This window comes from Aedes albopictus, chromosome 3 (assembly GCF_035046485.1).
Source record: "Aedes albopictus strain Foshan chromosome 3, AalbF5, whole genome shotgun sequence".
Lineage (NCBI taxonomy): Eukaryota > Metazoa > Arthropoda > Insecta > Diptera > Culicidae > Aedes > Aedes albopictus.
The window spans coordinates 113203611-113222992 of record NC_085138.1 but is presented as its reverse complement, the minus strand read 5'-3'; the positions used below and the strand labels follow the sequence as shown (position 1 = coordinate 113222992).

The window sequence follows — 19382 nt, the reverse complement described above, 5'->3', positions numbered from 1 at the left end:
ACAACAAAAATAGAATCATGATGGTTTTATGGCGAATCTCAATACATCTTTAAAGTAAATAAGCATCAAATTGTTGCTTGGGCAAGGAATCCTCCTAAAATTTATTCGGGGATTCCTCTTGGAATTGCTTCAGGATGCCTCTTGGAGATTTTGCAAAGATTCTTTCAAGACTTCTTGAAGGATTTTTTCTAGGAGTTAATTCAGGTATTCCTACAGAATTTTGTTTAGGGAGACTTTAACTCACAGAAGTTCCTTCCCGAGCAGAAGGGAATAGCAACAGCATAATAGAATGTGTTATTTTCGAAAAATAACTGAATAACGGAAAGAGTTATTTTCATGTTAATTACATAACATATCCTGTTATAAACTCGTCTGTCATAAGCGGCAAAATAACTAAAATTATAACGAAAAAATGTTCCTGGAAGACCTGTTTAATAACATGTTTTGTTAGTTTCAATATCAACTTAATAACAGTGAATTTTTAAAATATTTCAATAACAAATTTTGATATGAATAAGTTATTGATAACAATCTGAAAACAAAATTTGCTTTTTTCTGTTGCGGATAGGAACTTCTCCAAAGTCTCATATGAATTCAATGGGATACGCAACAATAGAATCTATTGTTAAATGTTTCATTCATAATTGGGACGCAATTGTTGTCGCAAGCGATTTATTATCGACAACAGAGAGAAACATCAGTAGGTTGGCTCCAGATGCTCGTTGATCCAAAATGTTTCATAAAATGGCTAACACTCTATTACACTCTCTATATTCGTATTCATACCTAACTGAAACAGGGACAAAAAAACAGGTATTCTTTTCAAAGTGCTTATAAAACAAAAGGCTGATAAGTTGCCTCTGTCACAGTTAAAACGTAATGTTAGATACAAGAGGAACTGATGACAAAATAATATTTTCTCTTACAGTTCCTCACGGAATGATGTGAACAACGAAAATCTCGAATGGTGTAGTTCTGATTGCAAAGCTAGTTATGTTGTAATATTAATGATCAAATATTTTCACAGTCTCAATGACACAATTATATGTAACTGAACTTGTGCTACAACAAAACATGTTATTGAAATGTAATTTAAAGAAAATATACCAAGAGCACGATCATAACAGAATAAGATTGCCCAACAGAACATGTTATGGAACGGTGATGACTTAATAAGTTAATTATAACAAACCGAGATATAAAAACAGGTTTTGTGATTCCGTTGTTATTATTTTGATATTTTCCTCTGCTCGGGTTCGGGGATCCCTGCAGTATAATAGTTGTTTCCGAGATTGCTCCAGGAGTTCCTTCAGGGATCTCTCCAATAGTTTCAAGAAGATTCAGATATGCATCCAAGTGTTTTATCATCTTTTGGTAGTTCCCTCAGCTATTTCAACAGGACCCTCAAGTATTGCTCCAGAAGTACCTTCAGAGATTCTTTCAGGAGGATTTAAGGACGCCACCAGGAGATCCATCAGAAATTGCTGCAGGTGTCCCTATAGCGATTAGTCTACGAGTTCCTCCAGGGATTCCTTCTGAAATTCCTACGGGAGTTTTTTATAGGGATTAGTCCAGAGGTCCCTTAAGAGATTCCTCCAGGAGTTTCAGGAATTCGTGCAGATGTTTCCTCCTGAATTTTTTTCAGGAATTCCTCCAGAAGTTCCTTCAGAGATCTCTCCAGGAACTCCTTCGGGGATCTCTCCAGTACTTCCTCCAGAGATTCCTACATACATACATTTATTTGTTCCACATCATTAAGACAAGACATAATCAACAATAGTACGCCACAATACTCGGTTTGTGGCTGCCGCTCTCCATCCTCGGTCACGCCCAATGCTCGCCAAGTCACGCTCCACCTGGTCCGCCCATCGTGCTCTCTGCGCTCCACGCCTTCTTGTGCCAACCGGATCCGTTGCAAACACCAGCTTTGCAGGGTTGTTGTCCGGCATTCTTGCAACATGCCCTGCCCACCGTATCCTTCCAGCTTTGGCCACCTTCTGGATGCTGGGTTCGCCGTAAAGTGGTTCATCCTTCTCCGCCACACACCGTTCTCCTGCACACCGCCGAAGATCGTTCTTAGCACGCGTCGCTCGAAAACTCCGAGTGCTTGTAGGTCCTCCTCGAGCATGGTCCATGTCTCGTGCCCGTAGAGGATTACCGGTCTTATTAACGTTTTGTACATGGTGCATTTGGTGCGTGGGTGAATCTTTTTCGACCGCAGTTTCTTCTGGAGCCCGTAGTAGGCCCGACTTCCGCTGATGATGCGCCTCCGAATTTCACGGCTCACGTTGTTGTCAGCCGTCAGTAAGGATCCGAGGTAGACGAATTCCTCCACCACCTCGAAAGTATCCCCGTCTATCGTAACGTTACTACCCAGACGGATCCGGTCGTGTTCGGTTCCGCCTACCAGCATGTACTTTGTTTTTGAGGCATTCACCACCAGTCCGACCTTTGCTGCTTCGCGTTTCAGGCGGGTGTACAGTTCTGCCACCGTTCCAAATGTTCTAGCTATAATGTCCATGTCGTCCGCAAAGCACACAAATTGACCGGATTTTGTGAAAATCGTTCCCCGGCTGTTGAGCCCGGCTCGTCGCATCACACCTTCCAGCGCGATGTTGAAGAGTAGACATGAGAGTCCGTCACCTTGTCGCAGTCCCCGGTGAGATACGAATGAACTGGATAGTTCACTCGAAACCCTTACGCAGTTTTGCACACCGTCCATCGTTGCTTTAATCAGTCTAGTCAGCTTCCCAGGAAAGCCGTTTTCGTCCGTGATTCTCCATAGCTCTGCGCGGTCGATACTATCGTATGCCGCTTTGAAGTCGATGAACAGGTGGTGCGTTGGGACCTGGTATTCACGGCATTTCTGGAGGATTTGCCGTACGGTAAAGATCTGGTCCGTTGTCGACCGGCCGTCGATGAAGCCGGCTTGATAACTTCCCACGAACTCATTTGTTTTAGGTGACAGACGACGGAAGATGATCTGGGATAGCACTTTGTAGGCAGCATTCAAAATAGTGATCGCCCTGAAGTTCTCACATTCCAAATGGTCGCCTTTCTTGTGAATGGGGCAGATTACCCCTTCCTTCCACTCCTCCGGTAGCTGTTCGGTTTCCCAGATCCTGACTATCAGCCGATGCAGACAGGTGGCCAACTTTTCTGGGCCCATCTTGATGAGTTCAGCTGCGATACCATCCTTACCAGCTGCTTTGTTGGTTTTGAGCTGGTGAATGGCATCCTTAACTTCCCTCAGCGTGGGAGTTGGTTCATTTCCGTCCTCCGCTGCACTGGCGTCGTCGTTCCTTCCGTTGCCGTGGGCTCCCGTGCCTACGTTCTCCACGCCGTTCAGGTGCTGATCGAAGTGCTGCTTCCACCTTTCGATCACCTCACGTCCGTCCGTCAAGAGGCCTCCGTATTTATCCCTGCATATTTCGGCTCGCGGCACGAAGCCGTTGCGGGATGCGTTGAGCTTCTGATAGAACTTCCGTGTTTCTTGGGAACGGCACAGCAGTTCCATTTCTTCACACTCCGCTTCTTCCAGGCGGCGCTTTTTCTCCCGAAAGAGGCGGGTCTGCTGTTTCCGCTTCTGTTTGTAACGTTCCACGTTCTGTCGAGTCCCTTGCTGCAGCATTACCGCCCTCGCTGCGTTCTTCTCCTCCAAAACCGTTCTGCACTCTTCGTCGAACCATTCGTTTCGTCGATTCCGTTCCACGTACCCGATGGTGCTCTCGGCTGCGTCGTTGATGGCTGCTTTCACTGTACTCCAGCAGTCCTCTAGAGGGGCCTCATCGAGCTCGCCCTCGTCTGGCAACGCGGCTTCGAGATTCTGCGCGTATGCTGAGGCGACATCCGGTTGCTTCAGTCGCTCTAGGTTGTACCGTGGCGGTCGCCGGTACCGTACATTGTTGATGACGGAGAGTTTTGGGCGCAGTTTGACCATCACCAGATAGTGGTCGGAGTCGATGTTGGCGCCACGATAGGTCCTGACGTCGATAATGTCGGAGAAGTGCCGTCCGTCAATCAGAACGTGGTCGATTTGAGATTCCGTCTGCTGTGGTGATCTCCAGGTGTAACGATAAGGGAGGCTGTGTTGGAAAAAGGTGCTACGTATGGCCATATTTTTGGAGGCGGCGAAATCAATGAGTCGTAGGCCGTTTTCGTTCGTTTGCTGGTGGGCGCTAAACTTACCAATCGTCGGTCTGAATTCCTCCTCCTGGCCTACCTGAGCGTTCAAATCTCCTATGATGATCTTGACGTCGTGGCTTGGGCAGCGGTCGTATTCGCGTTCGAGCTGCACGTAAAATGCGTCCGTGTCATCATCAGTACTTCCGGAGTGTGGGCTGTGCACGTTTATTATGCTGAAGTTGAAGAATCGGCCCTTGATCCTCAACCTGCACATTCTTTCGTCGATCGGCCACCAACCGATCACGCGCCTCTGCATATCACCCATCACGATGAAAGCTGTTCCCAGCTCGCGTGTGTTGCCGCAGCTCTAGTAGATGGTATGATTATCCAGAGATTCCTACAGGAGGATTCAATGATACCTCCAGGAATATTCAGAAATTTTCCAGAAGTATCTTCAAGGATTCCTATAGAAGTTAATTCATGGATTAGTCCACGAGATCCTTCCAAGATTCCTCCAGGAGTTCCTTCAGGGATTCCTCCAGAAGTTTCTTTAGGGATTCTTTTAGGTGATCTTCCAGGGATCCCAGAGTTCTTTCGGAGAGTTTTCGAGTATGATGCAGGAATGCCTCCAGGAGCTACATCAAAAATTTCTTCAGAAGCTTCTTCAGGAACTTCTACAAAAGTTCCTTCAGAAATTCTTCTAAGAGCTCCTTCAAGAATTTCTTTAGGACAATAAACAGGCATATCTCATGGCTTTCTCATAAAAATCCCTACTGGATTTCTTTCAGGATATCCTCCAGGTTTTCTTTCTGGAATGCCACAAGTAATTCTTTCGGGGATCCCTCCTGAAAGTTCTTCGAAGATTTCTCCTAGAAATCCTTCGGGGATTCCTCCTGGAAATCCTACAGAGATTCCCATTGGAAATCTTCCAATGATTCCTAATTGAAAACCTTCGGAAGAGAACTTCTTGATTCTTCCTGGAAATCCTTCAGGGAATCCTCTTGAAATCCTTTCGGAGATTCATCCTGGAATTCTTTCGTGTACTCATCCTGGAGTTCTTTCGGGAATTCATCCTGAAATTCCTTCGGGGATTACTCCTGGAATTCCTTCGAGGACTTCTTCCAGAATTATTTCGAGAAATTTTCCTGAAAATCCATCGGGGATTCCTCCTGGATATCCTTCGGAGATTTCTCCTGGAAATCCTTCGGGGATTCCTTCTGGAAAGCTTTTGGCAATTCCTTCCTGAAATTCACTCGGAGATTCCTCCTGGAAGTCCATCGGAGATTCTTCCTGGAATGCCTTCCAAGATTCCTCTTGAAATTCCAGCAGGGATTCCGCCCGGAAAGTCTTCGGAGGTTTCTCCTGAAATTCATTCGAAGATTATTTTTGGAATATCTTCAGGGATTCCTCTTGGAATTCATTCGGGGATTCCTTCTGGAACTACTTCGGGATTCCCCCTGATCTTCCTTCGGGAACACCTCCTATAAATCCTTAGGAATTCTTCCTGGAATTGTTCGGAAATTTCAATGAGGGATTTCTTCAGAAGTATCTGCAAGGATCGCTCTAAGACAGTTTCTTGAACCATCAGGGATTCCTGAAGAATTTTCTGTAGAGTTTCAAACAGTAGATCTCACTGCGCAACGTTCTCACTGGAACAAAACCTGCTGCTTCTCAGCCTTATGTTCTCTGATCACTTCTTGGGTTACGAAATTTCAAAAAGTTTCTGGAATTGAAGAGGAATCGAACCCGTTACCCTTAGAATGAGTAGATCGGCACCAGAGGCATGTTCTCATCCATCTGGGAAATTATTACCTTCAGCATGGTCTTTCTCAATAGCCGCGCACTCACTGCTGCAGCTATATGGGTTCTATGTTATGCTACGCTAGAATTGATTTATATACCTTTTAAATTGATCTTTCTTTTTCCTCATTATTTCACTATTGCTCAACTATTTCATCTAAGTGAGTCGAAATCGGCATCATATTCAAACAATCAGCTAACGACAACCTATCTGCGATAGCAATCCAAGTTCAAGACCAATTTCACGAACATATGACGAGCGCGTCGTTAGTTAAGTGAATTTTGTTGATAATACACCTATCTAATTCGCTTAACCCCCTCCTACATCGTGTGCCTACATCAAATCAGCGTAGGCAAACTCGACTTGCTCGGAATCGTCCAGCCGACTAAATTGCTCGCGTTCAAGCGTAGGTACTGAGCTATTTTGCTTGTTTAGTCGCATTTGTCTCTAGGAGAGCCACCGGTAGTCGAATGTCGAAATTGTCGGTTGGTATAGTACATTCAACTAAATGGTATCAAATTACGTGTAGCTTCCCCTATGTCATCCCGTCGCGTCGTTCATGTACAGTGCGGTGCATTTATCTTTATTGCATTGCCTACTTACTTTACGAGCTTTCTGACCGCAAACAATACGCGTATTAGTGTCAATAGAAACGATAAACGGACGACGGCTCATAAAGCTTTCATCGTCGGAGTTCCTCGCCCACCCACTGCACTGGGTGAGCATTATTCTACCGTTCCTGATAGACAAAAGGGTTGGGAATTGGCAGGTATGCTATGCAATTTAGAATCGCTGATTTCTAAGATTGTAGGAATTAGATTCTTGGGTCGATCTATATTGCCTTGAGGTTAGAGATGTTGTAGACTTCCCAAACGTAGTGTATTATGAAGATTTCAAATAAAATTAACTGTGACAATATTCTCAATTGCACTAAAACACTGAAAGAGTAAGTTTTGCAATTTCGAACGATTTTTCAAGATCATATTAAAGAATGTGCTCACGCCTATCGCACATACACCGCTCGAGGTTATCAGACATGCGCCAAGAATGTCCACTTTTGTTTATACTTTCACTTTGATTAGCTTCAACTTGAACTGAAGCTAACCGGAATTTGTTTGTTTGCATTTTTGTGCTCTAAATTGCCAGCACCAGTAACCATGTTGTTGATTGCCTTATCTGCAGTGCTGTCGCCGTTCCTGTTCAAATTGTGACTTTTTCTGCAAGCAAAAAACATGCATGCTTTTGTTGAACTTGAACAGAGAACCATCTATCTATACAGGTACAAGAATTACAACATGTAAGTGGCACGTCCCGTATGGAATGGCTGCTGATAATGCATTTGAATGATTCTCGTCTGGTGATAAACTCAAATATGGTAAATGGCGCATTCAATGGTACATACATCAGTCATTATCAAGATATTTGATAAAACTTCCTACCGGCTACGGTGTAACGTAATTAGTTGCAATGTGGAGCACAAATATAGGCCACTACTAACAATTTCATTCAGAGAGGGGCTAGGTCACATCACACCCTCAAGATTACCTGCGTAGCAACTAACATCGATGACTCGCTTTAGGGGGGGGGGGGGGGGTCTATCGCGGTGGGCTGCAAAACGGTGAATCGAAAAGGAGAGCGTCCAGCATAGCTCTGGTCCTCACAAGTTCCTACCTGATGCTTCCTCGGGTCAAGCGATGACAAAGGCCGCCAGCTAAGAGTTGTGTGCTTAGCTGGTAGTGCAGCCTGGGCACTTTTGTTCTTCTGACTTCAGCTAGATTGAGAAGGTACGTCTCGAGCGTCTGTTCACCAAGGAGGTGCGGCTCAAACAGCGTCTTTTCTGGCATGCAGCGGCTGAGTAAGAAATGCTGCATCACGCCCAGCTAGACCCAAGGTGGTAGCCCCATCAGCGTTATCGTCCCAGTATTGATTGGGACGTTAAACAGAACTGGCACGATGGCCCTCCGGCGAGACAGTAGTGTTGGCGTAGGCCTAATAAGCCACCCGTAAAAATTCCCATTGCGAATAACATAGGAGAAAGAACGACTCGATACAATCGGAAAATACCGTTCCTGCGGTAGGGGAACTGGGGGTAAGACGCCCACGTTAAGGAAGAGTCCAATTTTAATCACGAAACACTTTATAATACACATTTTTTGGCACTTACATGAAGCGCCAACATGTTTCCTTCCAAATGGAAGAAACCATAAACCAGTTTAATGTTTTACTACTAAAAAATTCAAATTTGAAAAAAAGTTTGATATTCAGAATTTTAGTTTCAATGCGGGGTAAAACGCGCCACTAGCCACAGCTAACGCCAGGATGCCAAATTGTGTACATATACTTGCGCGCCTGGTTTATTGTCAACTGTTATTATTCGTGAAGGGTAGATAGTCATTACATAATTATGGATCACCTGTAATTATGGGTCAATTCCATGAAAACGCCATAGACCCCGTAACGTGGGTAGATCACCTTAGAATGGTGCGTTGCGGTGTAAGATCTACCAAATCAAATTTCGATCTTGATATTTACCGTATTTTTTAATATTCCAAGATCAAAGTTTGATGCTCTTTTCCTTGTGTTTTGTAGCATTTGTGTTTCAATGTACTGCTAATCAACATTTTATTTCAGCAGGATTCAGGTAAATGTATCGTACTATATAAATAATATTTTAAAAATATGTAACTGTGGCGAGCGTATCACTAATATGTAGCATATTTGACGTACGATGTTAATATTATTTTATATTTCAGATTATCAACCGAAGAATCTGATTCGAAGCAGTCTAACAATGGTGTGCCTGAACGTTAACCAAGCGTATCCTTTGGAGTTTACCCTTCCACTAACAACACCCAAATTCCCGTGACACCTAGGCCCGAGAGATCGTAGAGTTGTCTACATTTTTCATAGGTGTTCAAAACTAACCATCCTTTCCCATTCCTCAGCAGTCGCAAGGACGTGGCCAGGACAGTGCTCGACCATTGGAGGATTGCGTCAGTCTTGTCTAAGAGTCAGAGATTAGTCCCAAATCTTTGTGCTTTGGTTCGGACGGGAAGGAGCCAACCCTCATAACAGCGGTCTAGGACTGTACCACCTACGAATTTGTGCGACTCGCTTAATGCTAATGCTAATGCTAATGCTAATCCTAATTCCATGAAAACGCCATAGTGAGCTGTTTTATCAATAATTACTACAAAATGAAGTATGGCTGTGTGATTAGTGAACTTATTAATAGTAACAATGTGCTGTTGCTTGGTTCCAACTTGTGTTCTACATAATTTGTGCCCGAATTTGGATCTAAATGGCTATTTTAATGTAAACAACTAGGGGTGGGCATTTTACCCCACACATACCTCAGAAGTTTGGACCCTTGTAAAAAAGTTGTAAGGGTCAAATTCGATACTTTTTCCGCTTGGTACACAAACAATGGGAGTGTGCAAAACAGTTTGTGGGGATAGCGAGAAAAAAAATCTTTTAAATGATGTAAAAAAGTGCAAACATTTGACAGGCTAAAATTACATCAAAAGTAACCAAAATCTTTTTTCGAAGTTTTTGTACAATTTTTTTAGTAAAAATATGTGAACTCAAATGTAAAAAAGCATTTTTATTCTTATTTTAGCGAATTGAAAAAAGTACTGAAAATAACGTGGTTTGCCTAAAACAAGGGTGGCGCAACTTGCCCCCTATGGGCGTTATGGCCGCAGTTCCCCTAGGTATTATTATCACCTATGTTCGCGACATCCACGTTCAGTCTAGCCATAGCTTCGAGTAGTGCCCACTGCCCAGCCTTCCGCGTTAGTCAATCGGCTACCCCACTCGATCGCCCAGGCGTTGAAGTCTCCGCCGATGACCACCGGACTCAACTGTACTAGTGCGCTGTTAGCGCATTCAGCATTGATGAGAACTGGTCTATCGGCCACATGGGTGGGCGTAATACACTACAGTAATACGCCCCATTGATTCCCGTTATCAGGGGGGGGGGCGATGCAGTAGGGGTTCACTATTAGGGCGATGTCTGTACTTGACTCCGTGACAGCAACTGTTGTGCGGCTTCAATCACGCATTTTGGTTCCGAGTTGCATTCCCTGGCGATGTGGCCTTCTGCTCCGTACTTCCTGCAGAGCTTGCTCCGGTTAGGACCTTTGCATGCCAACGACTTATGCCCTTGCTCAAAACACTTGAAGCACGCCACTGGCGGCTCATATGTGCTGAGCAGGAACTCTGACCAAGCTACCTTGATATTGTCGCCTTATTCGCCACGGGGATCTTCAACGTGGCAATCTGTATGCCCGCCGGGCCCTTTCGCAGGCGGATCGATGCACTTGGTATGTACGTGTATCTCGCACTGCCGTTTAAGTGCAGCTGCGAGCTCTTCTGTGTCGGCATTCTCGTCTAGGTTTTTACACTGTAGAGTTGCCTCCGCCGTTAGGGCGCTTACCTGCACTTTTTGGCCAAGTAGTTTTTGGGCTAGTGCTTTGTAGGAAATGCCATTTTTGAATGCTTCCTTCATCAGCACTAGCATCATCTCTCCCGTCCTTGTGCGCCGGATGCTTTTTTGCGAAACGATTTTTGCCTCGCATGGCCCTCAGCACTGTTAGCTTTACATATAATTCTCCAGCAGCACTTAACGGGGACTTGCGTTACAAGAAGAAGTACAAACTAAAAGTGTTTCGAATAAAACTTAAACTTAATGTATTTCAACTATTTCAACCAAACAAACGCTTTACGCAACACTAGCAACAACATCGAACGAGCATACACACTGCTGAAAGGTGGCATTTCAATCTTCGGAGGGTCGGACACCTCTCTCCAACTCCCACAAGCACCTTCGCGTACGTGTCTGCCTCGGTTTTTAAGACCAGTGCGTCACTTTTCTCTCGTTTGTGGGCTTGCTTCACAGTTCTCACCCTTTTATTTTCTCCTGCCGTAATCCAAGGGTTCTCCTTATCTTGATCCGCTTGGCCTCCGTTCTACCTAGGGTTGGCCTGTTGGGGCTCGGTTTCCCTACCCCTTGCGCGTTTCGCAACCGGCTTGGCAACCTGGTTATTGGCGCTGGCCGCACCCTTCTCTTTCTTCGACTATTCGCTCGTCTCTACCGGACGCTTCTTTGGCCGCGTTTCATCAGCAGGCTTCGACCATGCAGCTCGAGCCGTAAGCTGCATGGTTTCGAACTGCATCGTCGCATTTCCCGCAAAGAGTAAGCTGCCCGTTTGAGTGGACCGTTCCTCCTTGCTCGCGTCTGCCGCACTTCATGCCTCGATCAGGAAATCATACTCCTTTTTGGCCATAACCAACGATTTGCGGAGCTTCAGCTGGACTTGTGTCTGGTCCTTACTGGTGTTGTTCCGCCCGTTCGTGTAGCCGATCAGCTCGTCCAGCTGTTTGGCAACTACCAACATCTTTAGTGGTCCACTCCTAATGCGGTTCAGCGCCCGCGTGAGGTCTACACCGGTCATCTGTGCTTTCTCGGCCGACGCTGTGCCACTTCGTGCTTGTTCCACTTGTTGAACTACCTGCCGTTTGCTCGTTGGTGGGTGCACCAGCCCCTCGTAGTGGCGAACTAGCTAAACCTCCACGCGCGAACGGGTTCAACGCCGCTCCTTCCGCCACTCCAATCTCTATCACGTTGTTACTGTTGATGGATTTCGAAGTCATGTCTGTTGGGCCCCCCTTAGAGCCGCTATCCCTCACTACAAATGAAGTAGTCGCCAAGGATCCTGATGGTTATTTATGCAAGCAGGAAGGCCACCCGGTTGGCCCAGGCCCTTGTGGGGATTGAGCTCACAGCCAAATCAGCGATAATCAGTGTGTTCATCTGAACCTATTTCCACCCAGTTAGTTGCCTAATCTGGGCACAGATCAGGAACGTACTTTAAGGCCATGTCACGGTTTTATGGGGCGGAAGACAGCATCGACATTATAGCCTATCCGCCGTTTCAAGTCAGTGTCACCCGACCTTACCAAGAGGATAGAATACCGTCGCCGTCAGCTCACTTGTGCATAGTTACCTAAGCGTGTACCATCTCAGCTACCAATTACAAAGCATGACCAGTATACCATAATATGGGGCTGCTCATAAACCACGTAGACCAAAATTTGGCAATCTCAGAGACCCCCCCCCCTCCCCCCTCGTAGACTTTTGTCTATACAAAAATTTTGAAATTTGTATGGATCGTAGATTTTGGGCAGACCCCCCCCCCTCGCCCCAAAAAGTCTACGTGGTTTATGAACGGCCCCTAAGGAACTTACTGCCATCGTTCCTGATGTGCCCGAGGCAATCCTAGCTGGACTGCGACACTTTGAAAGCGGTGTCATGTCGGTTGTATAGAGTTTGCTTCCGGATGTGTGGAATTTCTGAAGAGGAGAGCAGAGCCCATTGTTGGTCCCCCGCCACGTCTAGGCTTACTCCGCTACACACCAAAATTTTGGAAATGCTTTCAACACGCAAAAAATCAGCAACATTTTTGATGAATTTCAGCACAACGTTACTGATCAACTGTCAAAATTGCTGGATGGTTCAGAAAGTTGAAATATAATTACTGATACTCAGTAATTTGTATTGCTGAATGCAATCAGCACGCAAAAAATCAGCAAAGTTTGCTGATTACCAGCAAACATATTTTGCAGTGCAGGACAGTTCGTATGTCCCGGTGCTCGGTCAGCTCCCACCCAGACAACCAATAATCGTATAAGCTGTTGCAAAAGATGATAAAGTGGAGGTCATATGCGTGCATGCCTTCATTTAGGCGCATGTAAAATGTACGCATGTAAAATATAAGAATCCCTGGAGGATATCCTAGAGGAATGCCTGTAGGGATTAACGGAGGAATCTCTAGAAGAATTCCTGGAGGAATATCTGGAGGATTGTCTAGAGGAATTTCTGAAGGATTTCCTGGAATAATTCCTGGAGCAATCTTAGATGAAATTCGTGGAAAAATCCCTTGAGAAATTCCTGGAGGAATCCCAGGAATAATTCCAGAGGAAATTGCAGATGGAATCCTTGGAAAAATCCTGAAGGAATTCTTAGAAGAGTTCGTGGAGGAACTCTTTGAGGAATCCCTTTAGCTGTTCCTGAAGGAATCCCGGAAACAATTCCTAGAGGCCCTCCTTAGGAAATCCTTAAAAAGTCCCTCACGGAAGAACTGGATTAAATTCTGGAGGAATTCCTGAAAGAATTCCAAGAGGAACTCCTGAAGGAGTTCTGAAAAGTCTTCCAGGGGGAATCCTTGGTGGAATTTTTAAAATAATCACTAGAGTTGTTTCTGAAAGAAACACAGAAGAAATTCCCGGGTGAAACCCTAAAGAAATCCCATGAGGAATCTCGGAAGAAACCCTATGAGGAATTATCCTTTGGTAATCCAAGGAAAGCGTATCTAAAAAATTCCTGGAAGAGTTTCTGTAGGAAAAAAAAAATATTAAGGAATCCATGTCTGCAATAATTTTTGGACGAATTATTGTTGGAATCTTTGCATGGACTCCCAAAAGAATGCATTGTACAATGTTTTAAGGAACTCCTGGATTAATGTTTAGCCAATGTCTGGTAACATTTCCTGTAAATGTTTCTGGAAGATATTCCAACTGAAATAATTCGGATTATTGGAGCAATCTCTAGTGGAATTCTTGAAGGAATATATGGAGTAATCCCTGAAGAATTCTCTGATTTCTGTTGATATTCCTTTGGGAATCCCTGAAGAAATTCCTGAAGGAAACCTCGTAAAAAAGCACTGGAACAATCACTGGAGGAATCTCTATAGATATCCCTGGAGAAATTCCCGGACGAATGTCTGGTGAAACCCATAGAGGAATTCTTGAAAAATTCGCTGGAGCAATCCATGATGGAATCACTGAAGGAAGCTAAGGATAAATTCTAGGAGGGATTCGTCGATGCATCCTTGCAGAAGTATCTGCAAAAATTTCTGAAGGAATCATGGGAGGAATTCTTGAAGCATTTCTTGGAACAACGCCCGAAACAATCACTATCGAACCTTGCAAGATGCACATGGGGGAACCCACGAGAGAGAAACTCCTGAAGAAGTCCCTTGTGGAATTACTGAAAGAATCCCTGATGAAGATCCTGAATAAATGCATAAAGGGATTTCTAAAGGTGTCCTTGAAAGGACTCTTAAAGAAATCCTAGTTATCAGAGATAGTTTCGGCTTTGCAGTCTTGTTTTAGTGGAACAAACTATTTAATTTAGTCCGACGTTTCGACACCGGGTTCGGCGTCTTCTTCAGGGAAACCCGGTGTCGAAACGTCGGACAAAATTAAATAGTTTGTTCCACTAAAACAAGACTGCAAAGCCGGAACTATCTCTGATCTCCAATCACGGTCGAACCAACATAACATGAAATCCTAGTTATTTTGCTCTTAGAATGACGTTTGTTTGAATTGAATACTAGAGAAAATTCGTGTAGCAGTGGCACATAACCACACTCTATAGCAGCATATGGTTCTACAAAGTCCTTCTATTTCCCTACCGCAACCGGATTCGGCATATCTGGAAAATTTGGCATGCTGTTTTTGTATTCCATAAATAAACATCACAAAATTTAGTCATTCTACCAAGCATGTTATTTGATAAAATTCTATTTTAAGATTGAAGTGGTTCTCTTGAAGAAATGTTTGGCGAAATTTCCTGCAGTTCTCGAGTAAAAGAGGTTTGATAATTGTGGATAAAAACCTTAATTACGCTGAGTTATTGATATTCTTTGAGTTGGCTCGACTTAAAAAAACTGGCTACGCCCATGAAGACTCTAAGGGGCAGAGAGGCGGAGAAAATTTTGTATGGGCGAAAGTCTACGAGAGGGGAGAGGGTGTCTGAGTATGCCAAATTTGAGTCTACTTAGTTCATGGACAGTAGACCTGTTCACTTTGAAACTTTTTTTCTCCGATTCTCCGTGACACATCAAATTATCAATCCACATGTAAAACCAAGTCTTCAGTCCAAAATTGAGCCAAATTGATGAAGATTTAAAGGTGTATCAAATCGATTTTGTGTTTTTTTAACCGTTTTCACAGAAATTTACTCAGAAATTCACAAAAATGCTCCGAAAAGATGCCGGAGATACCGTTAAGATATAGTTAGAACAATACTCTACAACTTTGCCGAAGACACTACGGTGTTTAAATTGCGTATTTCGAAGTTATTCAACAATTTTAGTTAAAAAATCATCAAAAAACACGATATTTTTACGATTTTACATATAAAAGTCATGTAATTTTACATTGTTTTTAGTGACTAAATTAATTAGCGATTACTCCTTTTTGTAACGAACATTTCGTCCTTACATCGTTTTTGTGTAGGAATTCGTTTTCATTGACTAATTATCAAAAGTATGCCACGTTGATACTAAAAATCGCACAGAGTCAGGGCTGAAAATCGTCGCCGTACGACCAAAAAAGTCGACGACGAGAACGAAAACTAGATCGTCATCGTTGCTCGTTCCCCATCGGATGACTCATTCAAGCCAGCGAATCGTCGTGAAGGGCTTGCGTCGTGACGAAAACAAAATCTTCATTCGCTTTGTTTCGCTCTTCGTCCAAGTGCGTCTAGCCGACGGAGTCAATGTTGCCACCAGCAACACACAAAAAAAAAAAAAGATTTTAATAAAAAAATAATTGCACCTGGAATCAAACAACGAACCTCTAGATTGCCAATCCAGCACTCTTACCAACTGAGCTAGTGAGGTTTCACATTACCGTAAGTGCCAAAACGCCAATAAAAGCTATTCCCAGTTTGCGTTGGCTTGGCTCGTCGTCGCTCATTTCCAGGGAACAAAGAGGACGACGGAAAAGTTGGTGGGTGACTATTTACGATTGAGCTTCGTCGTGACGCCCGCAGTCGGCGACGAAAAGGCTAATCGTCACCGTTGTTCTTTCGGACGAAGATTGTTTTATTGTTATCTTCACGCAGTGGTGACGAGAAGGACGTTTGTCAACCCTGCACAGAGTTACCAGCACGAATTAAAACAAAGTTACCCATGATTAAGACGTCATGCCATCGTCTTCTAATGTCTTTTGATTTAAGTATCAGAAATGGTGCAGATGGTAAGGCTCGAGCTTGCGGATCAGAAGGTCCCAGGTTCAAGCTCAAATACATGATAAACTTTTTTTTCTTTCTTTGTAGCAGTTAGGATGATGAATCTGCCATGACTTACACGCAATCTCTCAAAGAATAATGATCGGGACCTGCCAATTAAGCCCATTCCAGGACTAGCAAGATATTTAGTTTATACTTGTTGACAATAAATCGTGTCGACGATATCAGCTGGGTGAAATATTGAGCATCTGTTTGATAATGATCAATTTAGCTAAATACGATGATGGAACTGCTTCTGGATGCAACATTTTACAGACAACTGTGGGTGTGGCTTACTTGTTATCTATCTACCCACAAATCAGCACAACTACACGATGAAGGGAAACTTCATTCTTACTATGCACTAGTATGGGACAAACATCAAATTCTCGCTCCAGTTGACTTTTTCGATTCCATTTAGGTCCCATATGAACTGTACAAAATTTCAGCGCAATCGGTGAAACTATAATTTAGCGCAAGCGGTTCAAAGTTTACATAGGATTTACTATGGGAAAAGTTACACTTTCAAACAAAAAATCCCAGAGGTCGCCCCTTGTCTCCTTAATTCAAATCGATCAACGCTTCTTGTAGAAAAATCATTTATGAAACTTTATTTCGAAGACCGCAAAACAATTGGATGCTTGTGGAAAAAGTTATTGATTTATTACCGATTAGTGATCCGACGAACGGCTTTTTGTTTTGTTTTATCAGCAGCACTGTAGCTGCTGCCTTGGCTGCTGCTGTTTCTGGGGGTGGTGATGCCACCGGCCACCCCATGCAGCAACGGCGGCAGCAGTGCTGCTGATAAAACAAAACAAAAAGCCGTTCGTCGGATCACTAATCGGTAATAAATCAATAACTTTTTCCACAAGCATCCAATTGTTTTGCGGTCTTCGAAATAAAGTTTCATATTTGAATTAAGGAGACAAGGGGCGACCTCTGGGATTTTTTGTTTGAAAGTGTAACTTTTCCCATAGTAAATCCTATGTAAACTTTGAACCGCTTGCGCTAAATTATAGTTTCACCGATTGCGCTGAAATTTTGTACAGTTCATGACCCATGACGTTTATATCATGGGTAACTTTGTTTTATTTTATGCTGGCATGCTGTACAATTTTTAGTATCAACGTGACAAACTTTTGATAATTAGTCAATGAAAACGAATTTCTACACTAAAATGATGTATGGACGAAATATTCGTAACATATAGGAGCAATAGCTCATGAAATTAGTCACCTAAAACAATGTAAAATTACATAACTTTTACATGAAAAATCGTAAAAATATTGTATTTTTTGGTGATTTTTAACGAAAATTGTTGAATAACTTTGAAATACGCAATTTAAACACCGTAGTGTCTTCGGCAAAGTTGTAGAGTATTGTTCTAACTATATTTTTACGGTATTTTCGGTACCTTTTTGGTGCAATTTTCTGGATATTGAAGTATATTTTCGTGAAAATGCTCGAAAAAACACAAAATCGATTTGATACACCTCTAAACCTTTATCAATTTGGCTCAATTTTGGACTGAAGCCTTGTTTTAGCATGTGGATTGATAATTTGATGTGACACGGGTAGGTCAAAAAAAGTGAACAGGTCTAATGGACAGCGGCTAATGACATCCTGTGTCCATCGTCATTTTAATATTCATAAATTGACGTATTTGCCAAATCACCGGTTATTGCCACACATACAAGAGCCGGTTTCGATCTTGGTCTTCTGAATGCCCAAGGTTAAAATAATTAGCAAGCTATAATGCAAGTAATAATTCAAGAATCTATTGAAAAGATGTTACGGCAATCTTTATATATTTTGAAATAGAACATAAGAAAGGATCACAGTGCTCCCAAATTCATCCTTTTCAAATACAAGCGTTTCGGTTTTTTCGTAGGATTAAAATGACAATATTGCTGACACATGCCTCCAGTTTTAAATTAGTTTGCTAATCATTGTTTGAAATGTGTTCTAATTTAAAAACTGTTGAAGTGCTCTCAGAACACTGAATACTTTTAAAAACAATATTAGTCAAGCTCCTTCAGAAATAAAAAATATTCCGATACAACTCATTTAATACTAGATTTGGTACATTCATAGCACAATCATAGGTTACCCACAATTACGGGTCAATTCCATTTGAATTGCATGGTGAATTGACTGACTAATAATTGTGACAGAGTGACCCATAATTGTGCAATGACTGTACCACCTACTACAAAAAAAATCAATGTAGGTATGAACTTGTAGTCAAAGTTCAATAGCACTGACTGTAGTAAAACAACGATTTTTGCTATGACAACAGATATGTTCCCCTAGTTCTGTGCATGGTATATCCTTATAATATAAGCCATATGTTTTGGCTGTTATGATCAAAGGTATTATATTGCACCAGGACAACTAAACACAACCGATATGTACTTGAATGCATTCGAATTGTAATTCAAATATAAGACGTTCTTTTCCATCCAACTGAACGAATCGGTTAAATATTTACACTACAGTCAGACGATATAAGTATAACATTTCACCAAGCATTTCACCAGTCAAGCTTACCTCCATCCTCCGTTCGAGCGCGCATTTCAATGTTAGAGTCGCCCATCTTTCACCGCCCACTGGCCGACGGTATGCACCAGAGCAGCCTAAACGAAATTCTCCAGATGCGCGATTTTTCACGCGGGAAAACAGCTCACTACTTCCACTAGTTTTCCACCACTATTATTAGATCGAAAACCACTAATTCCAGCAGCGGATTTGCACTTTTCACGGTACCACTCTCTATCACCCACCGTTGACCTTTCTCTATCACCACCGAAACGGATCTTCTTCCGCACAACGACTGGACCGACTGATCCTGAACAAGGCACGCAACAGTACGCAACTACTGGACGTCCCAGTCCACACACCGCAGCTAACCGGGGTCGCACTCTACGGTGTGGCGAGGCGGTCACTTCTTGAATCGTCGACGGCCGGCGCACGAATAAAAGACAAGTGAATCTTCATTGACGCTGACGCGCGCGGGGTGAACTACTCGCCGCGCTGCGGCCGGACTCCGTTTGCGTTTGCTAACTTGCGTTACCGTCGTCCACCCGCTCACCCGCGAGGAGGCATAATTTCCACAAAAGTGAATGGTTGTTGGGGTTGTGCGGGAGTCAGAGTGAAACATGTGCATGTAGGAACGTTAACCAACCTCTAGACCTGAAGAGTGTAAACATGTTTTTATTTAATTTTACATCAGTGCACAATGGTCGAAAAAATAAAGTTGATGATGGTGATTTTGTTCTACCATCTATTGTAGCAAGGTAGCTGCCTCTCTCTCTCTCTCTCTCTCTCTCTCTCTCTCTCTCTCTCTCTCTCTCTCTCTCTCTCTCTCTCTCTCTCTCA

The 19382-nt window shown here is 43.3% G+C and overlaps 1 protein-coding gene across 1 annotated transcript in view; it reads right to left on the bottom strand.

Annotated features, from left to right (window-relative positions):
- LOC115268973 (organic cation transporter protein) overlaps window positions 1–18994 on the bottom strand; it is a 55737-nt gene extending 36743 nt beyond the window's left edge. Inside the window, exon 1 of the mRNA XM_062860951.1 lies at window positions 18555–18994. Within this exon, the coding sequence (XP_062716935.1) occupies window positions 18555–18600 (46 nt within the window). The 5' untranslated portion in view covers window positions 18601–18994. The remainder of the gene's footprint in view (window positions 1–18554) is intronic.
- Between the last annotated feature and the right edge of the window lie 388 nt (window positions 18995–19382).